Raw genomic sequence first — 27,630 nt, forward strand, 5'->3', positions numbered from 1 at the left:
CAGACTAAATGATCGCAAGGGTCCCTTCTGGCCTTGTACTCTCTGGAGATTTAAAAAGAAAAAAAAAGTGAGCGCGGGGGGGGAAGCACAAATTCCTCATCTTTTCCTCACTCAAGTGGCTGACCCACTATCTCTGAACCCATGTCTATGAGTTAAAATGAAGATGGGATGATTTAACTTGACTTCTTTTTAGATAGCTATGAGCACTATGAAAGAGAAGGTTAAAGTAAAATGTCCTGTTAGCTTGTGTTACAGGGTACTGTGTGTCTACAAGAATTAGATGGGCAAGTACCATCTATTTAGGTTGTTAAAATGATGCTTTTTGCCCCACAAAACTATTTATAATGTACCCATCACTGTGAAATCTGAGAACTTTAAAAACATATCAGTGCATCTAAAAAATATTAGTCATCTTTGCTCCTCCTTTCTGCTGACAAGTATGATGGCTTAGAGCAGTAGAGGTGTCAAACTAATTGAGAGGAGATCACTGGATTCCATATCAATTTATGGTCTTGGATATAAATTCATAACTTCATATACTACTCAATCTAGACACTAATTTCAGGGGAGGTTTGTATAGGGAAAAATATAGTTTATATAGTAACTACACTTTTATTTATAACTTATTCATGTGCTGTTATTATTCAGTGAGAAAACCCACTTTCCTTTAGGCCACCTGTTTCTGCTCTCTTTCTTTGCATGCATTCTCCTTCTATCCTTCAGCTTTCTTTCCTTGCAGCAACTTGCAATTCTCAGCCCTTGAAGGCTTCACTTCCATCCCCTTTCCCATTAGCTGTTAAGAGCTGACACCAATAAAATTTACAGAGGACAGGAACATTCACACCTCAGTCACTGCTTCAGACTCTCACAGACACTGGTGTTGACTTACACTCTTTAGTAGTGCGCCCTCACCTGGTAAGTGCCATCTCATTTTTGACTGAAGTGGCCTTGTCTCTAATGTTCCCCTACTGAACTCTTCCTCTGACCTGCAGTGGTCTCTCCGAGCCTGCTTCATCCCCCAAATCCCTTCTCGATGTTCAGTGGTTTGGCTCTCCAGCCATGTCACATAAAAGTCTAAACCTCTTCCAGGCTACCACAAACAAATCAAATAAAAACCAAAAGTCTTCAAACTAATTTCCTTCCACCCCTCTGAAGCTTCACTGTAGTTCCCTTATTGACTTTACCTCAGGGCTTCCGCTGCAGGAACCTAACCTGCTCCTATGTTCTTCCTCCATTGTTTCCTAGCTATTAAACCCTTTCCCAGGGCTTCTCTATGCTAGAGTGACCTGTCTCGTCTGCAGGTACTCTCCAACCAAGCTTCCTCTTGCCTCCTGGCCAAAGGAAGCAGACCTATTAATTACCCCTCAGGTGCAAAGCATGACTAATTGAGGTTCTTTCACTTGCCTTGCAGCTGATGGGGGTTCCAAGGTCTATGAAGGTCTATCATGCCACTTACATTCATGACATGGTCTAGATCCTACCTCCAGGCTATGTTTGTTATTCTAGGTCTAGATCTTTTCTTCACCTATGTTTTGGTTGATAGAAAAAGGAGTAATAACTTTTAAACTACAGGACTAAAGGACACCAATTTTCTGTTAGGCTTTTGCTAGATCATCAGTTTACCATGCTGAAAATCATGCGTAGGGATTGTTTAATGTGTAGAATTAAACAAAAAAGGGCCATACTATCAGTTTAAATTAATGCACCTAAATGAAACATGTTCCAATAGTTTCTGCTTCCCTGCTTTTTCTTTTAAATATTTAAATTTAAAGGAGTTTGAGAAGAAAACCCCCATACTTACAAGTTTAATTGGTGCCAAAGCTGGCTGCAAATAAAATATTGGTGTATTAAAGTACACGCACGTTAAAGGAAAACCTAATTAAAATGTAGACACATATGTAAGGAAGTATTGGAGTAGATACGCATCAGGCTGGTCCAACTACATATAATGAATGAGCATTAGAGCAAATATATAGTAATTTTTTGCTTTATATATGGAAATTCATTGTATAACTCAAAATGAGAATTATTTTTCTTCTAAAGTGTTTTCATTGAATTTCTTTTAGGCAGCAGACAGTTCACCAGTTCGCTTACCATTAGCCAACCTGAGTTGATACATGCTTAGTTTGTAAAAACTAAAGGACTACATAAGTGAAGTAGAATAATCATTAACATATTAAAAGTGAGATTTCAACTAAATCACAGCTAATATAAATATCATAATTCTTGTATCATTTAATGTTTCTGACTGACCTCAGCAGTACCACATGGCTTTTGCATGTAACTTGCTCCAACTAGCATCGAAAGTTGCATTCAAAAGTACAATGTTTGAATAAATAAATTCAGTTCCGACATTTCATTATGAAACACTACATATAAACTACTGTAGTGCAGTAGGAGACATACCATAAAAGCTGAAGTGTAACTTTGGCATTCCTGCTTCCCAGGATAGCAGGCACAGGTAGAAAGCACTTCAGATATATGTGGCTGGTTAGCAACCGATCATCTTTATGTACTTTCTTCTAGGCAGCTATGCAAAGGATTTAATTTCTGTGATAGAAGCAGCCAGCTGTAGGATGAACTAGAAAGAAAAAAATTACAGTCCAGAATAACTGCATCCATGAACACTGACTCCTTCTCTCCAAATTTGTATCCATTTTCATCAGCACAGTTTATTGGAAGTTCACATGATAAGTACTACTTGCTACATACTATCTGAAGCACACGGTGGTTACCATCTTGCTGAAAAACAAGATGGTGACTACATCAGAACAGGAAACGTGAACCTGATTTAGAGCCTGATCCTAATTCTGCAGGATGCTGATTGCCACCAGCTTTTACGGGTTTAAAAGGATTAAAAATTAATATATTTAATTTTTATTTATGTTCTTCATCAGTGGTTCTCAAGCTGTCGGTCAGGACCCCAAAGTGGGTCACGACCCCTTTTTAATGGGGTTGCCAGGGCTGGCATTAAGACTTTGCGAGTCCCAAGGCCGAAGCTGAAGTCTGAGGGCTTCAGCTCTGGGTGGCGGGGCTCAGGTTACGGGCCCCCTGCCTGGGGCGGGGGGCACGGAAGGATCAGGTTTTGGCTTTGCCTCCTCCCCACCCCCACAGAGCTCAGGCTTCATTCCCCCATCCTGGGGTCGTGTAGTAATTTTTGTTGTCAGAAGGGGGTCATGGAGCAATGAAGCTTGAGAACCCCGTTCTACACCACTTTAGATTTAAAAATAATTGAGAGAGACAAGGTGGGTGCAGACAAGCTCTTGAGCACCACGGAGCTCTTCAGGTCTTCTTCAGCTCTCTGGTGCTCAAAAGCTTGTCTCATCTCACCCATATTGTTTCTCTCACATCCTGGGGCCAACATGGCTACAACACTGCATATTAACAATTGTTTCATTAATTTTTCTACATTTTGTATTTTTTAAAATACAAACTGCAGTTTTCTCATAAAATAGACTATTCAGTTTCCAGTCAATTCTACATTTATATTATGCACAAGCACAATGGGTTGCACCTACCAATAGAGGCTTGTTTGTTAGTAGGGTGGGAAAAACTGGGTCCACTAGAATTTAAAAGAAGACAGACATTTCTATTGAACTTTGGTTTTGTAAAAACTATTTCCACATCCTCATGAGTAGCGTTAGGTGGCAGTGTTCTAAACATCTTACGTAGAATGGAGGGAGGAAAATGGACAGGGCTTCCTTTGACATCATCCCAGCTGGTGAGGTTGCTGGGTAGAGCATGTTGTTTCCTTAATACTTCCATTCCCAGTTTGATTCTTAATTAAATATCTAATTATTCAGTATAATTCAGTTTTATACATCACAATAAATTGTTAAAATGTGAATTTCTTGAACTGTGTGCCTAGGGAAATGATCATCTCTCTTTTTAACTAAACAGGAAAGGTGAAAGATTCCACACACTATCTGAAAATAGTCTTTGGAAAAAATACATATAGTGAGATGCCAGGTTATGTGCCTTGAAACAAGACAGATCAGCAACAGTTTTTGGTATCTGTATTACACATACACATCAAATATAATTCTGATTTTAACAATATTTCAGTTGACATTTCATACAGATTCACAAGTAATAACAACACCCTTCTTATATTCAGAATTTTTATCTTAATCCAGGATTTTACCCATAATTTTTTGGGATTGGTTTTTGCAATAGAAGCAGAAATATATTTAATGAAATACAATTCCAGTTTGTTTACATATTTCAAACTAGAAACTTTTAGCTACAAAGCTGCAGAGTTTTTTGTAATTATCCCAAATTAAGTTTATTATATATGCAACAGTTTCTCTCAATGTTGTGGCTGTTTTATGTCACACTGCTGGTGCAAAAGCAGTTCAAAAGCAGCCCGAAAGCCAGTGAGGCCAGCCATGGAAAGATCACTTCAGTTTGATATACAGGATCCTGCACCATCTTTAGTCCTGACCACTAGTGTAGGGAATGTGGCCAGGGAAAAGGGACTTGGCTACAAGCTCTCTGCACCCTGGTGATCCCCAGCTACTGTACTGGACCATATGGCAGATGGCAGCCAGCACAAGTTACAGGAATCTGAAAGCGTCTCTAATATATGCTATGAGACCAAGAGAGCACAAAGCACATTTTGTCCACATCTAAATATCTAGGCCAGAAAGTGCAGAGTAAAGAGTAGCTACTAAACCACTTACAATCTAGCATATGGTGACAATAGTGCTTGTAGTCTGCATTAGCAACTACTGTCAAGAAGTCACAAATGCAGGTGCCAGCACATTAAGATGCTACAGGTTATTCTATATTTTTATATATAAGTAAAATGTTTTAATCTGTTTTCCTTTAAAAACTGAATTATGGAAGAGCACATTAATAAAAATTTAAAAAAATCTTAGCTCTTTTTTGTTTTTGGACTATAATGTAACATTAAACTTAATGTTCCAAAGCTGAGTGTTAAGTATCAGAATCTGGAACTCTGTAATCTAAAATGTTATTTTAAAAGCTAAAAATTTATTCTGTGTATCACTCAGATGCTGAAATACTCTATTCTTATAAAGTACCATAAAAAGGGTCTTTGAGGATTCTCTCAAAGGGATACCCACGAAAAAGTTTTTCCTTAAACTTTTTATTCTGAATTCAAGACAAGACTACACAAAAGATACCCGGAACTGAGCACCAGTGTGAACAGATACACAAACTTTCCAAAACTCATATATAAAGTTCTCTCCCAAACCAAAGGTTGGCTTTTTGAAAGAAAAGACTGAGACTGATTTAATTGAGAAACAACAAGTCTTTAGGTTTTATCATACAGCCTTACTTTAAAATATAGTTAAAATGCTACATTTGAATGAAGAATGATACTAGTTTATTCATAACTGCATTGTTTTAAAAACCGAGAAAGATGAGTTTTAAACCAATTAATTAACCTGAAAAAACTGTCATTACTTTTAGAATATATCAAACAGTGATCTCACACTAGTGATTTCAAATGTCAACCTCAGTGATGATGTATTTACATATTTTAAGCCAACATCAATTAGCATTGAGTTTTTCATGTTATTTTCACCTGCCCAAATGGTGACTGCATTTATTCCATTATGTTTCAATACAAAATGACTGCTTACATACACAAACACAATTTTAGGGCGTAGTTAAATATTTTGTGAAGTTTTTTTTTTCTTTTTTTTTTTTTTTGCGGGTGTATCACATAATAAGTTGAAAGATGTGTATATCTTGGCTGAAACACTTCCTAGACATAAAGCACATTGCAGAGTTTGTACTGAACATTTCATGTAATAAGGCTTAAAAGACAAACATCTAATAACTCCATATACCACATATCACATATCATCTGTGGCAAATGTACAGTATTTTATAAATAAATTTTACCCAAATATTGCAGAAAAAAACTTTGGGGTACATTATATATAAATACAGAGACAGCTGAGCTGTGATTTTTAATTTAGGTATATATACTGTAATATGCTCACCAGTTCTTTTCCTAAAATTTTTTTTTAATCTCCCTGAGTCCATTCCATATTTAGCAACACAGTTACATTTTCAGATGTTTGCTCAAAAATAGCAATGACAGCACTGGAGGGGGAAAAAAGGCAAGGTGCACTCAATTTAGTTTTTTTTAAGCTTATTGTACTTTTTCTTCCAAAAGCCCATTGGCCATGATGTGTCCATGATCATTTATGCAATCACTGACATGCCTTAGTGAATCGGCTCCAAGGTAGGCCATTAAAAGTTCAGTGCGACGCATTAGCAATTGCATAAGATCTTCAGCTAAATTTTCCATAGTTGAATATCGCACCTTTTCAAAGTCAAAAATGTCTTTGAGGAAGTAAAGAACTTGATCCTAGTGGATAAAAAAGAAAAACCTGTATTTACTTATAGAATTGTATAGAGATTTGTTAAATATTACGTATACAGTGTTATATATTTTTCCTCATTTATACGTAATCTTTCTGAAGTGCACACAAAATATGCACACAGATTTATTGGGCAATTTCTTACTGTGTCTAACTACTAACATTCATTTACTAACTCTCTTGACTGTTTGAAAAAAAAAACCCATTAAAAATAGACATTGTCAGGTAGGTTTATGCTCCAAAACCAACCTAATATGAATAGAAATGTTCATGATTAATATTTTTCTTAAGAAGTTGCACTGAGCTGAAGTGTTGGAAATAAAAACCAAGAAAACTTCAAGCACTTTGCTAGTGCGTGGAAGAACAAGAAAGGGAACAGACTATAAAAAAAAGTAACATTGACCAATCTAGTTTCACTGTTCACACACAATGAAATGCAAAAATTAGACCAATGCCATAAATAGTGAATTGCAAATTATAGCCCTAATGTTGCAAACACTTATGTATACTAGTAGTGTCATGACTTCAGCTGGATTACTCACGTACGAAGTGTTACACAGACTCATAAGTGTTTTCAAGACTGGGGAGCCTATGTTCTGAAAATTCTTACTGTGTTAATAACTTACAGCAGGGGTGGGGAACCTCCGGCTTGCTTTTTATTTTAATCCGGCCCACAGCAAGTCACCACATTGCGGGGTGGAAGGCCCAAGCCTCGGCACCCCCCACACTCCCTCTGGGGCTGTGTGTGGCCCGCGACTGAGCCTGTACCCCTACCCGCATCCCAACCCACTGCCCCAGTTTCAAAACCGCCCCAAACATACCCTAACTCTCTCCCAGAGCCCGCTGCCCCAGGTCAGAACCCCCTCCTGCACCTTAATGCCCTCCCAGACCCTACGCCAACCCCTTGCCCCAGCCCTGAGCCTCCTCATGCACCCCCAGCCAGAACCCTCACCTCCTCCCACACCCCAACCTGGACCCTGCTTCTGCACCCTGAACCTCTCATTTCTGGCCCCACCCCAGAGCCTAGGGGAAGCCCTGAGCCTCTGCACCTTCCTCCCTGTCCCACAGGGCTCCATGTGGCCCATAACTGATTTTTTCTGGGGTCAATGGCCCCGATAGAAAAAAAAGGTTCCCCACCCCTGATTTACAGTATAATTAGCAACATGGGTAGGGATTGTTTTTCTAGTATGGGGCAAATTAATCCCCGTTATTTGTGGTACTGGGCTACATTAATCTCTGGTATAACAACTGAAAATAATCAGGATGAATATTGACTAGCAAAGATTTTTTTATATAAATTATTTTTATCGTAATGGTGTCCCTTTAAGTAAGATCCTGCTATCTGATAGGTGCTTTTTTATGTTAAATAAATCATCATTACAAAAAGGATCCATACCTTAAAGAAGCAGCATAAATCATAAAGAGAGTTTCTAGGTCCCAAAAAGCCCCATGCCAAAACAGGACTGACATGCTCACAAATGGCATAGAAGTGTGCAAAAAATCCATCAGGTACCTGGTGATGTAAAAGTAGAGAAGGAAGTTATTTTTCTCAGTATAAATCCCTATTATATCAAATTAAGGCATTACAGATGCTCCCCGACTTACGCAAGTGTTTCATTCCGGAACACCTTGTGTAATTTGAATTTTGTGTAAGTTGGAAACGTGTACCCGATAATTACGAAAAAAAAAAAAAAAAGGAAAGAAAACAACCTATTTCTAGCTTACGGAACTTTTTCTGTAAGTCAGTCAGTCTCTGGTAACTAGCCAAACTAATCATTTAAATTACACTATATATCAAGTATATCAAGTAAGTGGAAGGATTGTTAAAAGTTTTCAACTTCGGCAGTATTTTAGAATATAAACATTTTGAAGGAATCTTGATGTAATACTGATATTCATACATTAATAATTTAAGGCTAGATGAGACCATCAAATCTAGTCCAGTGGTTCTCAATTTATTTACCACTGTGGGCCAGATATGCAGCTCTCTATATGTTACGTGGGCCGCATCCACACAATGTATATATACTATCTGTATGACCCTGAGGATGTCACATGGGCCATAGCTATGTGCTCATTGTGTGGCAAGTGGCCTGCGGATTGAGAACCACTGATCTAGTCTCATACTCTTATATAACACACATCATAGAATTTCGTCTTGTCACATCAGGATTGTTTGATTAAATCATCTTTCCGAAAGGCATCCTGTCCACAGCTTCTTTCACTAACTTGTTCCAATGGTTAATCATTCGTTGATAAAGTTAGATCTTGTGTCTAATTTGAGTACGGCTGGCTTTAACTTTCTTGCTACGACTTTCTCCACTAGATCAAAGAGCCCTTTAGTATCTGGTATTTTATCCTTGTAAGGTACATACACATCATCATCAAATCATCTCTTGGTCTTTTTGATAAACTAAACAGAGGATTGCCAGGGGCTTGAACACAGGACCCATGGTGGCAGTCAGGGCAGTATTAAGGTCCCACAAGGAAATCGTCTCTTTCACAGACAGTTGGAGACAAATCACTCGCATTAGGCATCTCACCACCATGGGGTTTGAGAAAACTGACTTCCCTTTGATGGGTGGATGAAATGCCAAGATCGCTGCTATCCTTCAATGGACTGAGAGACAGACCAAAAGACTGAAGATGTAACAGGTACTCCACAGTGTCCTGAATGTATGCCAGCATTGGATGAATTCCCCAAGCAAGTAAACTGAAAATTCCTTACACTTGGCCAAATAAGTCACACTAGTAGAAGGCTTCCTGTTATACACCTGTCCAACAACTTCCAAACTTCATTCCTCTGCTCATCTAGCCTTGCAAGCATCCATGCCATCAAATACAGAGTGTTGAGTGCTGGATGCAAAACATGACTATGGTGTTGAGTCAGCAGGTCAGGATGAAGAGAGAGAGATATGTGAGTATGAACCAATAGACCAAGTAGGTTAGAGAACCAACATTGCCTCAACCAAGGTGCAGCAATGAGAATTAGTACGGCATGATCCCACTTCAGCTTGAGAATGACCTGTGGGATGATTAGCATTGGAAGGAAGGCATACATCACATTCAATCCCCAGTTAAGTGGAAGGCATTGGTTAAGGAGTCTGGACTGAGATCCGATTGATGGCACTTCTTGCTGCCTCTCGTTGCAAACAGATCAATAGCTGGAATACCCTATTCCATGAAGATGGACTTCAGCACAGTGGACTTTAGAGAGCACTTGTGAGTCTGGGAGAAATTCCGGCTGAGGTGATCTGCCAAGTGATTCTGGACTCCAAAGAGACCTAGCAGACTCCAAAAAGGGTTTCATTTATTTGGAGATCAACTTTCCCTGGAGCTGAGGGCTGAAGGATACCTGCAATTTATGTGTGTTCTCTTGTATGTACTTGGCCTGGATCCCAAGGTGTAAGGTAATATGCCTGAGATGGTCTTAGAATGACCTGAAGTCCTCAAGCACTGATGAGGAAGAGTTTGGTATTGCAGAGTCATCCAGAGAGGAAGAAGAGTAGTGCAGAGCCAATAGAAGCTGTTGTAGAGGGTAGGTTCCTGCATGAGAGGGTCAGTCTGGACCAGCTCAGGAAGAATGACGTGTAATAGAGGTGGCTCAGGAATAGAGACTGCAGCTGGAATTGGCAAGCTTGCCCTGGACTATACTGAAGAGTGGGATCTTCCAGACTGGGGTACCTCCCAATAATTCCAAGGAGGTAACTGGGAATAGAGGTAAGGCATTGGTAGCCAGTGGGTACTAGGCCAGGACCCCTATCCCTGCTGCAGGAATAGTGTCAATCCTGGTACCAATGATGATCTGAAGTGCTTCAAAGGTGAAAGAGAAGAGGAAGACATCCCTGACCCAGATCTCAAGAAGCCTTGAGAGTCAGCTGGTGGGAATTGTCATAAACAGATAGCTAAGGGTTAACGTCTCTTTCACCTTATTTCACAAATAAGTATCTGAAGCACCTGACCAGAGGACCAATCAGGAAACAGGATTTTTTCAACTCTGGGTGGAGGGAAGTTTTGTGTGTGAGTCCTTTGTTCTTGGTCTTCTGCCTGTATGCTCTCTCGGCTATGAGAAGTGATTTCTATTTCCTGCTTTCTAATCGTCTGTTTCCAAGTTGTGAGTACAGAGATCATAAAAACAATAAGGGTTATTGTTTTTTCTTTTGTATTTACATGTCTATAGTTGCTGGAGTGCTTTGAATTGTATTCTTTTTGAATAAGGCTGTTTATTCAATATTCTTTTAAGCAAATGACCCTGTATTTGTCACCTTAATACAGAGAGACCATTTTTATGTATTTTTCTTTCTTTTTATATAAAGCTTTCTTTTAAGACCTGTTGGAGTTTTTCTTTAGTGGGGAACTCCAGGGAATTGAGTCTGCAGCTCACCAGGGAATTGGTGGGAGGAAGATATCAGGGGGAAATCTGTGTGTGTTAGATTTACTAGCCTGACTTTGCATTCCCTCTGGGTGAAGAGGGAAGTGCTTGTGTTTCCAGGACTGGAATTAGAAAGAGGGTGGACTCCCTCTGCTTAGATTCACGGAGGTTGCTTCTGTGTCTCTCTCCAGGAGCACCTGGGGGGGGGGAAGGGAAAAGGTTTATTTCCCTTTGCTGTGAGACTCAAGGGATCTGGGTCTTGGGGTCCCCAGGGAAGGTTTTTGGGGGGACCAGAGTGCCCCAAAACACTAATTTTTTGGGTGGTGGCAGCAGTACCAGGTCCAAGCTGGTAACTAAGCTTGGAGGTTTTCATGCTAACCCCCATATTTTGGACGCTAAGGTCCAAATCTGGGACTAGGTTTATGACAGGAATAGAGAAGCCTCCTTTGATGGAGCAAACAAACTATCAGCCTTGTCTGACATCTAATATGAAGAACTCATCAGTGTCAAGGATGAATGAGTGAACACCACCATTGGTATCAGGAAAGGCATCAACCATTAGCCAGCACTGGAGCAAATGAGGGTGCCAAAACCTTTGTCCGCACCAAATCCAACTAAGGGGTCCATAGTACAGACATCATTGGGGTCAAAAGAAAGTCTCTGCACTGATGATTTTTTTGGTACCGCAAAAGACATTGGCTGTGACTCTGCAGTCTGAGACCCAGACAGTGCATAATTCAGTACCAACAAGTGAGACAACTACATGACCTGAACAGACAACGGCAATGGTGCAGCAGAATATGACGATGTAGAAGCCATGGCAACTGACAGGGGAATCAGGAACGGAAAGGCAAAGCAGGTCAGATGTTGCCGAATATGCCAATGGCATGAAGACTATCAGTGCCAATGCTGCCATCACTGGTATTGAAATCAACAGAAGCCCCATGGCCAGAAACATAGTCAACAGTACAGAGTCCAAATGATCTTGGCACGATACCGGGAAGTGGTTAGATGGGCAAGCTCCATCATGCATACCACAGGACTCACAGTGCAAGTCAGCACTCCTCTTAAACAATGAAGAGGAATCCCTCCAAGTCCTGGAACAAACCTGATTGGTCTTATGGGACCTCTTCCTCAGAAGAACCAAGGAAGGAGAAAGATCTCTCTTCCTGCCAGAGGGAGCACCAGATCTTAGGCTATTTCAGGTTGGCTCCAAAGGAGAGCACAGGGCCAGACAATCTGAATGGTTCCCATTGCAAAAACAGGCCTCCTGGTTTGCTCTAAGACTTCCATTTCAGATGCAAGTATCGCACCATCTAAGTGCTCTTCTTAAACGACTAGCATATAGAGCATGTTTCCTTTATGTGCCCCTCTCCATGAGTGTGGGGGGGTCACTACCGGGGATAGTCAATGTTTAAATCCCAGCGAGGGCATCGACCAGGGCAGCTATCTATCCTAACTACTGTAACTAAATCTAAAAGGTACTATTAAGCTATAATAACTAGCAATGAATTTTATACAATAAATTCCCAGAGAAACTGAAAAAAAAAACATGAGGTAAATCACCACATAGAATGCACCAACTGTAGCTACAGGTGGTGAAAAGAACTTGAGGGGGGTTGGGGTGGTGCTGCCCTTAAATAGTCTGGTGAGGGGCTAGTGCCACCGAGCACAAGCGCCATCCCTATTGGCTCTGCAAACATTTCCAGCTTTAGTGTGCTGGGGATGTGCACACCTAAGGGGAATACAAGTCTGCAACCATTCAAAGAAGAACTATATTGATACAGAGATGTGATAACTAAAGATTCCTGTCACTTATTCAGACAGTATGATTTTTAAATGATCTTTTACAAAGAGTATCATTACAAGTGAAGGCAACCTTCTGAAGAATGGATTTGTTAAGAATGGCCAACCTGATTTACCTGAGATCAGAAGTCAGTGGCAGAGAAAGGACACTCAGGGTGCTAGCTGAGATTCAGGACAACTAGATTAAATTCTTTTCTCTGCCACAGACTTCCTGCATAATCTTGGGCAAGTCACTTAGTCTCTATGGCACAATTCCCCTTGTGTAAAATTTGGGGATAATGGTACCTCCATACCTCACACAGGAATGCTGTGAGGATAAATACTTTTAATTCCTTAGCATTTAGATCATGGGCAGGCAAACTTTTTGGACTGAGAGCTGCATCGGGTTTCGTAAATTGTTTGGAGGGTCCGTTAGGGGTGGGGGTCATGGCCCCTCCCACCGGGACTCCTGCCCCATCCAACCTCCCCTGTTCCCTGACAGCCCCTCCTGGACCCCTGTCCCATCCACACACCCCTTCTCCCTGTCCCCTGACTGCCCCCGGAGCCCCACCCAACCCCTCCTCTCATTCCTGACAGCCCCCCTGGGACTCCACCCCATCAAACCACCTCTTCTCCCTGTCCCCTGAATGCCCTGGGAATCCTTGTCCCCTGCTGCCCCATTCAACCCCACCTCCTTCCTGACTGCTCCCCGGGACCCCTGCCCCCATTCAACCCATTTGCCCCCCGACCACCATCCACACCCCTGATCACCACCCCAAACTCCCCTGCCCTCTATCCAACCCCCCTGCTCCCTTACTGCGCTGCCTGGAGCACTGGTGGCTGGCTGTGGGGTAGCCATGCCGCCACCATGCAGCACAGAGCACTGGGTCAGGCCGGGCTCTGTAGCTGCGCTGCCCCAGGAGCTCACAGCCCCGCCACCCAGAGCATTGCGCTGGCGGTGGAGCAAGCTGAGGCTACAGAAAAGGGGGAGGGGCTGAGGGCGAGCGTCCCAGGCCAGAAGCTTGGGGGCCGGGCAGGACGGTCCCATAGGCCGTAGTTTGTCCACCCCTGATTTAGATAATATGGTACTGGGGGCCATGTAAATACTTCTATTCAGACAAGACTAGAGCCAGATCTTGACTCCAAATTCTGTGCTCTATCCACTAAAATATTCTGCCTCCCTTGTAAGTTTGTCTTCAATCCTCAGGGCATGTCTACACTACTAACTTAAGCAGACCTATGGTGGGTCAACTTATCGTAATTACTGCAGTGGTGCATGTCCACACTACCCTGCTTCTGTCAATCATGCGCCTTCTCACCAGGAGCCCTTCCACCAACTTAAGAAGAACACTGTAGGGGACTGAGAGCCCCCCACCCCCAGCTCGAAGCTCTGCCAGGAGTCCTGGAGGCAAAACTGCTGCGACTGGGGAGCTGGGCAGGGGCAGCCAGGCTTTTGGTGGGAACCCCAAGCCGCAGCCCAGCTCGAAGCTGGGAGCCCAGTGGGCAGCTGGACTCTAGCTTGAGCCCCACCTCCCTGGGATGACAGGACAGGAGCCGATGTAAGTAACACAGTATATACTGTGTCCTCCTAACTAAACTGATACAAGCACTATGCCTCTCGTGCAGGTGGAGTTACAATGTCAGTATAGTAGGACACTTACATCGGTGGGAGCAAGACTTTGTAGTGTGGACACTGACAAAATTAGGTTGATGTAATCTCCTCACATCACACATACACACCCACCCACCCACTCCACAGTGTGTGTGTGTCTGTCTCTCTCTCTCACACACACACACAAATACACAGTCTTTCACACTCACCTCCCAACACATAACTTGTATTACTGTTGTTGTTACTTCTTGATACTTCCTGCAATGCACATATATTCTCTGCACATATATTTTATTTTTTCAAAGTGCTGTTATTTTAGTTTTTTGACTAGTCTATGCGTTTCATAATTTTTATTTCTCTTACATTTAAATTTAATTCTTTGATAAGTGAGTTAAAATGCCTAACTTGTCGTGGCTGGAGTAATTATTCCTATGGTAACTTTAAAAAAAAATTATATCTAGGTTTTTTCTTTTTTACTTGTGGCGCACATCACCTTGATATTGGTGCACATAACAAAATTCATTCCACACATGGATGGAAAAGATTAGAGGGAACATTGCACATGAGTTGTCATCTTATCTTCCATGAATCCACATTAATTGACATGGTAGACTTTACATACGTACACATTTAAGTGTCTGCAGGATCAAACACTTGGTAATTTATTTCTTTGATGGTACACAGCATGACTTCAAACTCCGAGTATTCTAAGAGTTGGTCACTCAAGTTTGGTCAGAATCTCTGAATTATAAAATTAAACAGGCTTCAGATTAGATCTCAAGACAATTTACCTTCACTTGCTGCCTTTTTTGCTTCAGTACTGACCAGCAGCTTGAAGCCACAGCCTAGATGTAAGAAGAAATTATTTACGTAACTTTTACACAAGAAAACTGATTATTTAAAAAGCAGTAGACTATAGGATCTTGCATTTGATGACCAGTTATTTCCTTAATTTTAATGCTGTGATAGCATTAGTTCAAACATAAAAAATGTCATCTGTTGTGAATAGCTCATTTTACTATCAGTTCATATTTCTTATGTTTAAATTAAAAAAAATGAAATTGTGTATTCTTTCCCAGAAATTCTGTCCCATTTTGCATTGGTGCCAAATTGTACTTGCATTACTAAGCCTAACTTTCTTTTTCACAATTTAACATTAGCAACACTTAAATTCAACCTCGCTGACACATGTTGTGTGCCAAAATGTGTATTCCAAAACCAGAACAATCTCAGATTTTAAAAGGAAGCATATGAATACATGGTAATGGCCTTTTTCACTTTAAGAGAGAATACTTGAAATAGTTTTGCATACAGCTGTGGAGTTTTGTCCAAATAAGGATCTGAGAAATACAACATACTGATGGCAAATCTAGGCTCCCCTGCCCCCACAGCACATAACATTCTGATGGAATGTGATACTACTTCAATACCATGAGGAAACTTGCTACTCCCAAAACATAACTTTACTACATATGCTACAAAAAATATGTGCCTTATCTTTTTTCTGTAGAAGAAATATTTCAATTGAAGGGTAAAAATAAAAAAGGAAAACTAGCAGTTTATATTTCTAAATAGATGCAATGACAGCAACATCTCTCACCTATGAACAACTGGCCACACCCTAATCCCTTCCTTCAAACATGCCTGGATAAGCTCAGTTATTATGAACATTTTCTAGCAAGCAAAACAGGCTGATACACCTATGAAAAAAACTGAAATACGTTTCTGAAAATGTTATGAATGTTTGAGTCTTTGTATATTTTACAATGTCTGCTACTTTTCCATACCTGACCAGTACAATTCTAGGATATGAACTAACACATTTCCCCCATAAATCAGTATGTCTTATTTCAAATGTGACTAACATATACACTAGCCCTGCAAAATTCTACTCATCCAGGGCAAATAGTTATTTTTGCCAAGTCAGTACAACAGTTTTTTTTCCATTATAATCGTCATGGCAAAGGGCTGGCAAGTAAGTTTGCTAAATTTTAAATTAAGATTTTGCAAGGCTGACACAGTATAGGAGTTTTTGCCCAGGCGTATTTTAGGACTCAGCTACGGCTGGAAATGGAATTAACTTTGACATAGAGCGAAAGGTCTCCCCAGATCAGAGTTGAAGCTACCCATTGTGGTTACTTGTATTGTTCGTAGCCCATGGATAAAAAGGATGAGTTTAGTTGCTACAGGTGTTGGTATTTAAATCTTTAAAGAGTAAGACAGGTATCTATTCCCAATAGTATACTCATTTAAAAATTTTAGAAAGGAATGTTGAAACTAATGTAATTTCATTACGTCTCCTATCAGTTGCAATAATGCATAAGAATCATAGTATAAGAAGTTTTAAAAACCACTTACAGTTTCTTTAAAAGAGGAATTTAACCAGCGGTTGTTTACTACATTCTGTATAGATGTGGGTGGATTCTCTAAATCTTCAAAGGAATCCATTAATATAAAGTCCAGAACAATGTCGTAAAAATTTAGATTTTTCACCTGCATTCAGTCAGAATAAAATCAAATCAAAATAACTTAACTTCTCTTCCAATACTGGAACAGAGCATATGCCAGTATTCATACTCTACATATTACAGGCAGATTTATCATCTTAAGTTACTTAAGTAACATTAAAAAGCATTTCACTAATGGAAAAAAACCTGACATTGCAACTCAGTGGTACAGAAGTTTAAAAAAAAAAAAGTGGAAGCACATTTCTCTAAATTATCTAAAGCATACAAAAGCAGCTGGGTTTCTGAAACTTACGAATTAATAAATATCAATTCTGAGAGGGGAAAACAGGTTGTGTAATCAAGTTTAATTAGGAAAAAAGCACTACAGAAATCCAAACTTACCCCCCTGGCAGCAAGTTCCATTTCAGTATTATCCCAGTGGTCTGTTTGCTCTAAAAAATGTATCATTTCATCAAAGACCTCTTCAAATTTCTTTGGATTCTGTGAAATAAAGCCAGTTAAGTGTCATATTTCCTAGTAGGATTACTTGTTTTAGTTCTAAACTCTTAAAAGGCAAGTGTTTGAGTGTTTTTTTGTTTTTGTTCTTTTTTTTTTTTTTTTTTTTTTATTATGCCCAGAGAATTATTATGGTTAACTCTAAGACCAGACAAATTAACTTTGATCTCTGGTTACAATGAATACACTAAAGTAACAACAAAAAAGTAATTTACCTTTCGAGCTCTCACAATTAAAGCAGACAAAATTTTTCTTCCACTCTCAGCAAGAAATACTCTGTTAGCTGTTTCTGAAAGAATTACCTGGAAAAATTTCCAGGCAATACAGACCTATAAGTACACAATTTATTTATAAAGAGAATTGCACTAAATGAGGCTATTAGTTTCTTTAGTCAAATGAAACTAAGAGATACTTGATATTAATACAGTATGAAAGTACAATACTTCTAACCCATCCAGAAAGCAAAGGTTCCAAGGATACCCAAAAAGAAGGGTCTCCCATCCAGTGATGCACATCATTATCAAAGAGGCCATTCATTTTGTCTTAACATATTGGTCCTGATTCAGAAAGGTACTTAAGCATGTCCTTTAAATTGATGTATCAGAGAGGTACCCGTGTTAGTCTGGATCTGTAAAAAGCGACAGAGGCCTCTGGCACCTTTTTGACTAATAGACATATTGGATCATAAGCTTATGCTCCCATACGTCTGTTGGTCTTTAAATTGAAGACATGTGAATGCAACATTTTGAAGTGGATAAAATGTTACTCAAAATGCTTTAAAAGTAATGAAAAAGCCCCCAAAAGTTCATCGTTCTCAAAACATAAAAAAACCCCACTCCTTCAGTGAACTGAATATGCTGCTCTCATAAACAGCATACAGTAATTACAATATATAACTATTAACTAAAAATAGGTCACTGAAGAAGTAGGGCGAGACAAAAACTCTTAGCTTTGACCTAAGTCTGCTCCATTTAAGTGATATATATTGTAGAAGAAAGAGAGAATGTGTGCGTGTGCACATTGATAACTAAGTATTTACCTGAAAAGCCTGTCGAATACAGTGAAGCTTAGCAAGAAAGTCACTGTCCCCCAAACACTCCAACATTTCAGTCCTATATAAAATGGAAAAATGTCAAACTATATTTAAAAAACAGAAGCACAGTACAATTTGACTAGGATTTATTTAGAAATAGCATCCATTCTAGATTAGGGAATTAAATGCAGTATTATGTAGAGTATTTATCTTTATTCCTTGGCTTTTCTTGGAAGTTAATTAGTAAATACAAATCAATACCTTAATATTCTGGAATAAATTTTGCCCTCTTCTGCTAAGTGCATAGCTTCTTCATATAACAGACAATGGCAAAGAGACTCTAGACCATAGGTATTTCGGATCTCTCTGTGTTCAGTAAGCTGAAAGACATTTTTTGTTAAAGCTTATTAAACTAACTTGCTAAAATGATTTTAAAAGTAAAATAAACTAATTCAAAGTCTGCTTGATACTTTGATGAAAGGAATATCCTTTTCTATGTTGTTTAACTATATCTATAACTGGTCAACACTCAATACTAAAAACAAAAACAACATTCTAGAACATTGTGGATTTTAACATGAAAGCTATGGTTTCAGATTTGAGCTTCCGAAGGTTAAATTGTAGAACAGGTTCAGATTAGTTTGTTTGTTGAAAGGAAACGTCTCTCTGTTGGTCACGAAGAATAAATTGATGAGGAGGCACTGAAAGGGGCAAAAGGATCACATCAAAAAAGCTGGGAATGTTTATAAAAAAATCACTGTCATTTTCCTAGTAAAAGTGGCTCTTAATTACTAAAACACATTTCCTACGATTAAGACATTACTATCCACTGTTTAACTTTGGGTGCCAAAAAAGTCTCTTTTCTGTCTACAGTTTTTAATATGAGTTTAAACCTTTGGCTGACATTACTACAGAAATGCATCATTACCCATCTCACAAAATGTTATTAAATAAAATAATATTTAAACCATTAAAAAAACATTAATGTAGAGCATCTTATGTTAGAAATATCATAATTTTTCACTCTGCATTGCAGTGGCTGGTAGGTTAAACAGTTACCATTTCATTACAAACATTACATCATTCTTATTATCTATCCAAAAAACTGTAGAGGCAAACATTTTTTCCATTTATTAAATGGCTAGAACACACATTTTAACAAATTTCAGAAAAAAAAATGTAGTTTACAATATTACTGCAGATTGCCTGAGAAGACATTTTGCACTTCTAGATATCTAAACCCTAATTTACTAGTGTCTTAAATAAAACTAACATTTACAAAAATTAAAATATACTCTATCTGGGTTTTTAACATATATCTCTGTCTTCTAGATATGCTCAAAGTTAGACAAACAACTGCTACAATGTTTCCTTCAAATACAGTCTTTCCTTAACATTAAGTTTGAAGATGATAATGTTACATTTATCTTCAAGTTAAGAAAAAAATATGTGCACATTTTTCCATCATTAGGGATCCATCTCTGTAAGTGGTGGCAGGAGAAGTTCTACATGCATATTGATGAGAAAAATACACTCCTGGGTGGGCCTTTTCTGTGGTCCATACTGGAGGAAACCCCAGTGACTACAATGAGAGTTAGCCCAAGTAAGGATTATGGCCTTGATTCAGGAAAGCACTTAAGCATGTGTTTAAATTCCACTTATTTCAATGGGACTTAGGGTGTGTAAGTATTGTCCTGAAGCGAGATGCTTTCCTGAACTGGGTTCTAAAGCAAAACTGGGTACTTCAGAGAATAAGTGAAGAATAAAAACTTTTTAAAAATTGGTAAAATAATATACTTAGGGCAATTTACAAGCAATTCAACTAGCATGAAAATTAACAGTTCTGTCTTAAGAGTTTTAAATCTTTGTCCTGTCTTATTTATTTGCTGGTTCAGCAGAATGGACTAGGATAAACTGACTTCCTGAAATAGATCTGCAGCTGTGACAACATATCAGATTAAAGTTTTGATACTAGTTAACAATAGCATCATATTCATAGTAACAGCCTAAAACATGTTTAGAGAATTTACAGTGTTACTCTCTAAAGTTGCTTTATCTTATTTAATCAAGAAAGCAACAAGTTCTTTTATGTGAAGACTGTCAAATGTGTACTTGAGAACTTCTGTAAGTAATATTTTAGCTGATTAGCAGTGGTAGGAATAAACAGATTTTCTAGTATTTTTCATATTTGAGGTATAAACATACTTGTTAAGCAAGTTTTTCAGCTAGTTTCAGAATAAGAAAAAAAACTTACTCCATATAGAATCTGTTTTCCAGTGTTACAGCCTAACAGTGTTTATAAAAAGGTATTTTTCCAACTTTAATGCAAATAGTTTCAAAAAGAAAAAGCATATAATAGGACACACTGAATCATACTAACATTAAAAGGCCCAATCCAATGCCCACAGAAGTCAACAGACTCCCCATATCTTTATTTCACCTGCAAAGCATGAGAAGGAATACAGGTAACATGAGGCCTGATCAGACTTCCATGAGATTTATATCAGGCCCAATATTACCTGTAGTTAATAACTCCTTCTTATACTTTGCAGATGAAATAAAATAGCAACACACACTAGAACAGCTGAAACCTATGAGAAAGCAACTGCTTTCTTGACACATTCCAGTCAAGGCAACACATGTAGACAAAGGAGATAATTTATAAATTAGTTGTTACAGCTATAGAGTATTTATATTTTACTTTATTGTCCGTAAGGGAGAGTTAAAGACCTGAAATGCCCTAGACAGGGTACCGACAGTGTTTTCACTTTCCCGGATATGAAAAATAAGTCCTAGCGCTTACATAACAAAGAAAATATGAGATTACTTTAAAATGTTCCTAACAGTGAAACTGTAGCATTTTATCCTAGTTCTGTAATAATATTAATCTAAATTAATAAAGTAAAAAATATCCAAGTCAAAATCAAAAGGAGGCAAATCTATTAGTAAAATAAGATTTGTGACAATTATTTAATCTATAAAATTTAAAAGCAAGTGTACTGATTAACATGTCTAATTTTATGAAAGAACTGCGACAATAAAAAGAGGTGTTTTACACCTCTATTTGGCTCGGATTTTAGCAGCAGGATTTCTGGAATCAGAGAACTTAAAAATTAAAAAAAATCAATGTAATAAATTTTAAGTCCAAAGCCACCAATGCATTCCAGCAGCCTCAGAAATGGGGGGCTTTGTCTGGAAAGGCAAGGGAAAGAGTGTTATCTGGCTTCTAGGAAAGTCATCCCCCACCCTTTTAATGGGTGGATCAGCTGCCTCATGGGTTTGGGAGATGACTGGCTTGTCTACGGGATGCAGTGGAAGTCCATATGCTCCTATAACCCAAAAAGAAAGCACACAAGCCCTCTTCCCCTGGTTGGAGCTCCATCTCATGACCAGAAAAACTCCCACTCTGAGGTTAGGCCCAGGATTTTTGGGGTCTAGTGTGGATATCGTGCTACTTGCCTTTTCTAGGACTGCCAAGGACTTTCCCCCTCATTGTCAGACTGGCCAGGGTTATTTTTACCTTTCCCATAGCAGCCTAGAAGGCTAGTGGGCTGGTTAGAAGCCAAGGGTGAGGTTCAAGTTGTTGCAACTTGACAGGTGTCCAGTGCAGATACTTGTTCGATGGAGGTCTGCTAAACTGGAATCTGAAGTGGAGTTAGAAGCAGCAGCTGGGGAACAGGGCTGGGGTTCCTACTGTGTGGCACAAGGAGGAGACAACTCTTTCCCCTGGACCCTGAAGGACAGATGCGTCCCAGCAATGGATTAGGACCAGATGTGAAGAGGTGAGGGGAAAAGAGGACTGACAGCAGTCCTCCACCAGGTGGAACAGATTATGGATGGAAGGATGATCTGCACTGGGCAATATATTGCTGGATAGCTCCCAGATGAGATAAATTAATAAAGTTGCAGCCTAGTTAAACCACATCCCGTGTGTCATTTGTCCCAGAAAGGCAGGAAGAAAAGACAAAATGCTCTTGGAAGCCATGAAGAATCAAAAGGGCCTATTCATGACACTGCTCTGGTAATAGAAAAGGTCTAACTTCCTGCCCTTCTGGAGAATTCTTGTCAGTACAAAGCAGGTTCTCTCACAGGAAGGGAACCAGAGAAGGGAATATGGCCCAAGGACTGCTGGCTATTCTCAGCTACCAAAATGGCTCCTTGGTGGCCACTCTAGCCAACTGTTCCAAGCAACCGCTAAAGCTTGAGGAGCGCACAGATATTTTTAAAGTCTGAGTAGCACTGTAACATAGCTGAGGATCTGGGTCAGAGTGCCTGTGGTCTCCAGAACTCACCTTACACACAACCTTCAGGTCCAGCCCCATTCCTCATGAGTGTCCCCCTGCCACTTTTATTTCAGATTGAGTCTAGAACTTATGGATGTGGTCTCACTCAGATTATATGGCATAAATTAAATGGTACTTTCTTCAAATACCTTCCAGTTGTAGATTTCAAGAAAGTCTTTTAAAGCATAAAGAAGAGCAGGACCCTCCCAAATAATGTGTTCTGTTTCTATAATCAACACAGTGTAAACAGGAATCAGGTTACTGGGTCTAAAAGCAAGAAACAAAATTTGTAGTTAAATTTCTTTAGCTATATCTACCGCTCAAACTAAGTGTCAATCCAGCAATGAAGTAGGACAGGAAAATTAAAAGGGTACAACTGTCCTGACATCTGTGTGCAAAAGCTGCTTCAGTGGAAGTTAATGTCTCTGAGAAATAATGTCTGGCAAAGGAATGCAAGTAGGATCAGGCAGTTGGCTTGAAAATTTCTTCTATGTCTGACTGACTTCTCTTAGCTTGCGAAGATATCTGAGCCAGAGGGGAATGTACTCTAACTTTAACTTGAAAAAGGTGCCTGTACCAATGAATAATCTTTGAAAATACATCTGTAACAATGTCATTTCATCTTCCCATTTCTTCTTTTCCCTTCTCACCATAACACAATTTAAAGTTCCTAATGTCTAGGAATTGTCAGTCAAATTCCCTCTCAGAAACAAGGTAAGGGTAAAAGTTTCCCAATATAATTTCCTGGTCCAGATAAAACCTTGAGGGGCTTCAAAAGGAACAATAAACTTGACTAGTAATTTGAAAAGGGAAATTTGCCACAATTTCACCACAAAACTACTCTCTGAATCCAAAAGTTGAGAAACACTGAAACTCTAACATGTAACCTTCACATCCCCATTTTTAACACAGTCTTGCCAAAAAGGGTCAGATACTACAGTGTTGAAACTCAGACAGAATTAACAACATACAGCACATGGAATGTTTCTTAAAGAGAACCTCTCATGCTAGCACCAAAGGGAGCACTAACTCCATAATTTGTAAGTCCCTGAGGCACACTACCTCCAAGATTTTAAAAGAAGTATTCATAGCTTTGCCAAAAATTCCTAAGAAAGTACTGTCTGACTCTTACAAACCACTATAAGAGAATGTATAATTCAGGATGATTAGTAAGATTAACTAAAATCAAAGAACAAGATGAAAGAACAGTTTGTCTTGCAAAGAAATGGAACAAAAGGGAAGATGTGCAACAGCTACAGACAATAATGGATAAGTAGACTCCATACCCAGGAGCAGAATTGTAGAAACTTGTGGTTCATTCCAACCCCATGAAGAAAACAACCTACTCCTCGGTGATCACAACTGGTGATCTCTACCAACAGCGGAAATACACTGGGAAGTAGTAATTGTTAATTCTCCTATATGAACAGACTGCCTCACCCTTTTTTTTTTTTTTTTTTTTTTTTTTTTTTAAAAAGTGTCTCTCTTCCCAGAGACAGGACAAGCTTCTACTGGAAGCAAGAGCAGGTTATTCCATCAGAAAAGATGGCTGCCCTGTTGCCTAGTTTGGAAATATATCCTTTTTTTTTAAAGTCCATGCACGTGTGTGAATTAAATAACCCACATTAACACAGTTTAATTCTTCACCCTTCTCTTGTGACTAAACCACATGAAGATACTGGAGTATGATACTGCCAATAAGTTAACAAACCAGATCCTGGTGGCGGCTCACACTTCTAGATCCAGAAGTCTCGAGTTCAAATCCCACATGTGACTGGGCTAGGGGCATCACATCAAATAGGACTGGTTTCCCAAAACTGGGCTGCCTGAAAGGTGAACTATTAAATCTCTGAATTTTTTTTTTTAAATTTTAAAAAGTGAGGCTTTTAAGATGTATAAAACACAATTCAACCCCCCTGGCCCCCAATTGTGTCCGACGTCTCCAAAATAGTAACCCCTCCAAAAACATTAGTAACTTCAACTCACAGAGTTACCTCTGGTTTGTTCTAGACAACTTTGGGGACAATGAAAACTGGGACAACTGTGCCTGAGCTAAAGATGAAACGTCCCCTTCCCCCATGGTTAGGGACTGGGAATACTGTAGCTCAGGTTTCAACCTCCAACTATGATGTTCTAGACCCTCTAAAGACTATTAAAATCTTCTTGCAGGTTGAGGTGTAAAGGAGGCAAGTTCTGCTATTTCAAATGTAATGCTGAAAAAAAGTTTATACACTTTTAAGTTACTTTTAAACATCAAAGGGCCTTCATCACCTTCCTCTCTAGCATATTCATATAAAAGATGATTCTCATTTACCAGGCTTCAAGTGTGTTTCCACAGCAATGAGGCTCATAATTGGTAATACTGGTCTACAATTTTTGAGAAGTCATCTGCTTCAGAGATAAAATGTGATATTTATTATGTATTTTGATGTGCTGAATTCAAATATGACAATTAAAACAACTGATTGGCTACTGTTTCTAAGATATTTAAGTTTTTACATTTTATGTCTATGTATATTGTGTAGAGTTTTAATCATAAATTGTAAACTGAGGTCTTTTCATGTGTTTATGGTTGCTTTACATGATAATATTTCACATGTCCTGTTTATGTAACATTTTAAAAATCAGCAAAAGGGTTATATAAATAAAATTTATTATGAAACAAAAGGCAAAAAATTATTATGTACATAGTTTAGTCCTATTCAGTGTCTACTCGGTGCTTCTTGGCTTGTCTCTTGTATTTATTAAATGGAGCATCTCTTGTCACTGTCCAGCAATAGTCTGCAAGCATTGATGGGCTCCATTTGCCCTGATAGCCTGCCAGGAGATTCCACTGCTGTAGTCTGGAGCCCAACAGCTCTGCCTTACTCTTGGGTAGTTCCAAATCCCTGACAAGGTCATTCAGTTCACCTTGTGTTATGAGGTGTGGTTCAGAGGAGGAGGATGGGAGAAAATGTGGGTCCTGTGACATTGATGGTTCAGGACCAGAAGTTTCATCCTCTTCCTCGTCTGACTCAAGTGAGAATGATTCTGGTGAATCAGGAACCGGCAGTCCTTCTCTGTGGGGTACTGGGCGTATAGCTGATGGAATGTTTGGATAACGCACAGTCCACTTTTTCTTCTTTGACACACCTTTCCCAACTGGAGGCACTATGCAGAAGTAACAATTGCTGGTATGATCTGTTGGCTCTCTCCAAATCATTGGCACTGCAAAAGGCATAGATTTCCTTTTCCTGTTCAACCACTGGCGAAGAGTTGTTGCACAAGTGTTGCAGCATATGTGTGGGGCCCACCTCTTGTCCTGATCTCCAATTTTGCAGCCAAAAGAAAGGCGATAGGCTTTCTTAACCATAATGGTTATACTGCGCTTTTGTGATGCAAAAGTCACTTCACCACAAACATAGCAGAAGTTATCTGCACTCTTCACACAAGTACGAGGCATCTCTGCTCACTTTGGCTAAACAGAAATGTGTCCCTTTGCAAAATCAAACACTGACAAATAAGAGAGCACGACACTATATGATTTCTAGAGCTGATATAGGGCAATTTGTTCAGCAGAGTGATGTAAGCTTCGTTATGATTGCATCATCCATGACTTCTAGGAATAACATGATGCAATTCATATCATGTATGATGCAATACCAGCTTCAGATTGCATCATTCATTGTTTTGCCTAAAAAGCAAGTATTGTCCAAACCCAGTCATAGATTTATTCGTAGATCCAGTCAAAGATATATTTTAGTCATTTCTGGTTTAAATTGAGATCCCTTCCCTTTATAACTCACTTATCCTCCGCCATTCCCAAGTCAAGGGTCATATATACTGACCCAATAGCATATCTTGAAAACTAGAGCCAATCAACAATTTTAAGCATCATTTTTGTTCTCAGTGACCCAGAATTAGTAAAGTTGGACTACATTTATTTCAGAAGCATTTTGGCTGTAGAGCAGTGTAATCAGACACCATTTGACTCATGGTGGGTAGTCCTTTATTGATTTTTTGTTTTTAGTATGCATTCCTTATTTGTGGGACTACTCAACCTGGACTGAACTAGAACTAGGCCCTGAAGGCTTTTATTCCCACAGAAACAACTGTGGGGAAATAAAATATATCCCAATACACTTCTGAATGATAAATGTGTAGTTTCCTATGAACGTCCGAAGATCAAGAAAGTGGCAAAGGACTTCCTCTTCCAACAGAAATTTCATTCCTAGGGAAGTAACAAGTAGCATCCCCAAATGAATGTCACTGGGAGGGGTCATGATGTTCAGGGTATGATTGCTAAGTGGCTAAGACAACTGAACAGGAAGAGAGCATCTTACACCATTTTCTGTGCTTTTGGGAGGAAGGGAATCAGAACTGGCACTAAGGGTATGTCTGCACTGCAGTCAGGAGGTGTGACTGTAGCACAGGTAAGCACACCTGACCAAGCTTACTAAAAACAGCAGTGAAGCCACAGTAACACAGGCAGTGGCACAGATCAATCTCTCAAATACAAACCTGCATGGCACCCTGGATACATATTCAAGTGGCAAACGCATGCCACTGAATCTTCACTGCTATTTTTAGTTAGTGAGCTAGCTTGTTCAGTGCTAGCTTGTGTTTATGCCTATTATGCTATCATCTCATCTCCTGACTGAAGTGCAGACATACCTTTAGTGGCTTTAGAATATCAAGATGGTGAGACTACCTTGACAATTTAGAAAGGCAACAGTCAGGGCTATTGTTCTTGCCAGTTATAACAGTGTTTCTTAAGGAGACTGAGTCACTTTAGGCTCAGGATAGGAAGAATCTCCCCCACAAAATATATCAATCTCTCTTACTGAAAGACTGTGTCCCCTGCCTGTTACCAGGCAGACACAAGATAACAGACTGCATTCTCTCTGCATATCTGCTTAAATAGTAGGAAAGTTCATGTAAAAAATGAGAGATGACGGGGTATCTTATTTTTTCTGTATCCTCTTGAATTGACAGCACTCACTCATCTGAAGGGACCTTGGATAGTCTTCTCCAAATTACAGGAAAGGGCAACTAGTCACAGGAGATATATTCCTCGTTAGAAATTACTTTTTGTCATAGCACTGCAAGTTACTTTGAGATTTCAAACTCAGGGAATTTTGGACTGTTACATATGATCAAGAGTTTAATTGCAATCCATTTCAGAAAATTAATTTCACAAGGGAAGCATCTTCCCCCAAAACCTTTAGATTATGGATAGGTGGC

At 39.3% G+C, this 27,630-nt stretch overlaps 1 protein-coding gene across 4 annotated transcripts in view; it reads right to left on the minus strand.

Annotated features, from left to right (window-relative positions):
- Positions 1–3,999: 3,999 nt before the first annotated feature.
- Positions 4,000–27,630, minus strand: part of MIGA1 (mitoguardin 1) — a 67,201-nt gene continuing 43,570 nt past the window's right edge. For 2 of the 4 annotated variants that reach the window (XM_050961880.1, XM_050961879.1), the window contains exons 9-16: positions 18,386–18,504; positions 18,131–18,203; positions 17,307–17,420; positions 16,978–17,076; positions 16,487–16,621; positions 14,920–14,973; positions 7,756–7,872; positions 4,000–6,346 (exon numbers count right to left, since the gene is read on the minus strand). In XM_050961880.1, the coding sequence (XP_050817837.1) occupies positions 6,128–6,346; positions 7,756–7,872; positions 14,920–14,973; positions 16,487–16,621; positions 16,978–17,076; positions 17,307–17,420; positions 18,131–18,203; positions 18,386–18,504 (930 nt within the window). In that variant the 3' untranslated portion in view covers positions 4,000–6,127. The remainder of the gene's footprint in view (positions 6,347–7,755; positions 7,873–14,919; positions 14,974–16,486; positions 16,622–16,977; positions 17,077–17,306; positions 17,421–18,130; positions 18,204–18,385; positions 18,505–27,630) is intronic. The other 2 variants (XM_050961882.1, XM_050961883.1) reach the window with 2 other exon arrangements.

Source organism: Gopherus flavomarginatus, chromosome 7 (genome assembly GCF_025201925.1).
Source record: "Gopherus flavomarginatus isolate rGopFla2 chromosome 7, rGopFla2.mat.asm, whole genome shotgun sequence".
Lineage (NCBI taxonomy): Eukaryota > Metazoa > Chordata > Testudines > Testudinidae > Gopherus > Gopherus flavomarginatus.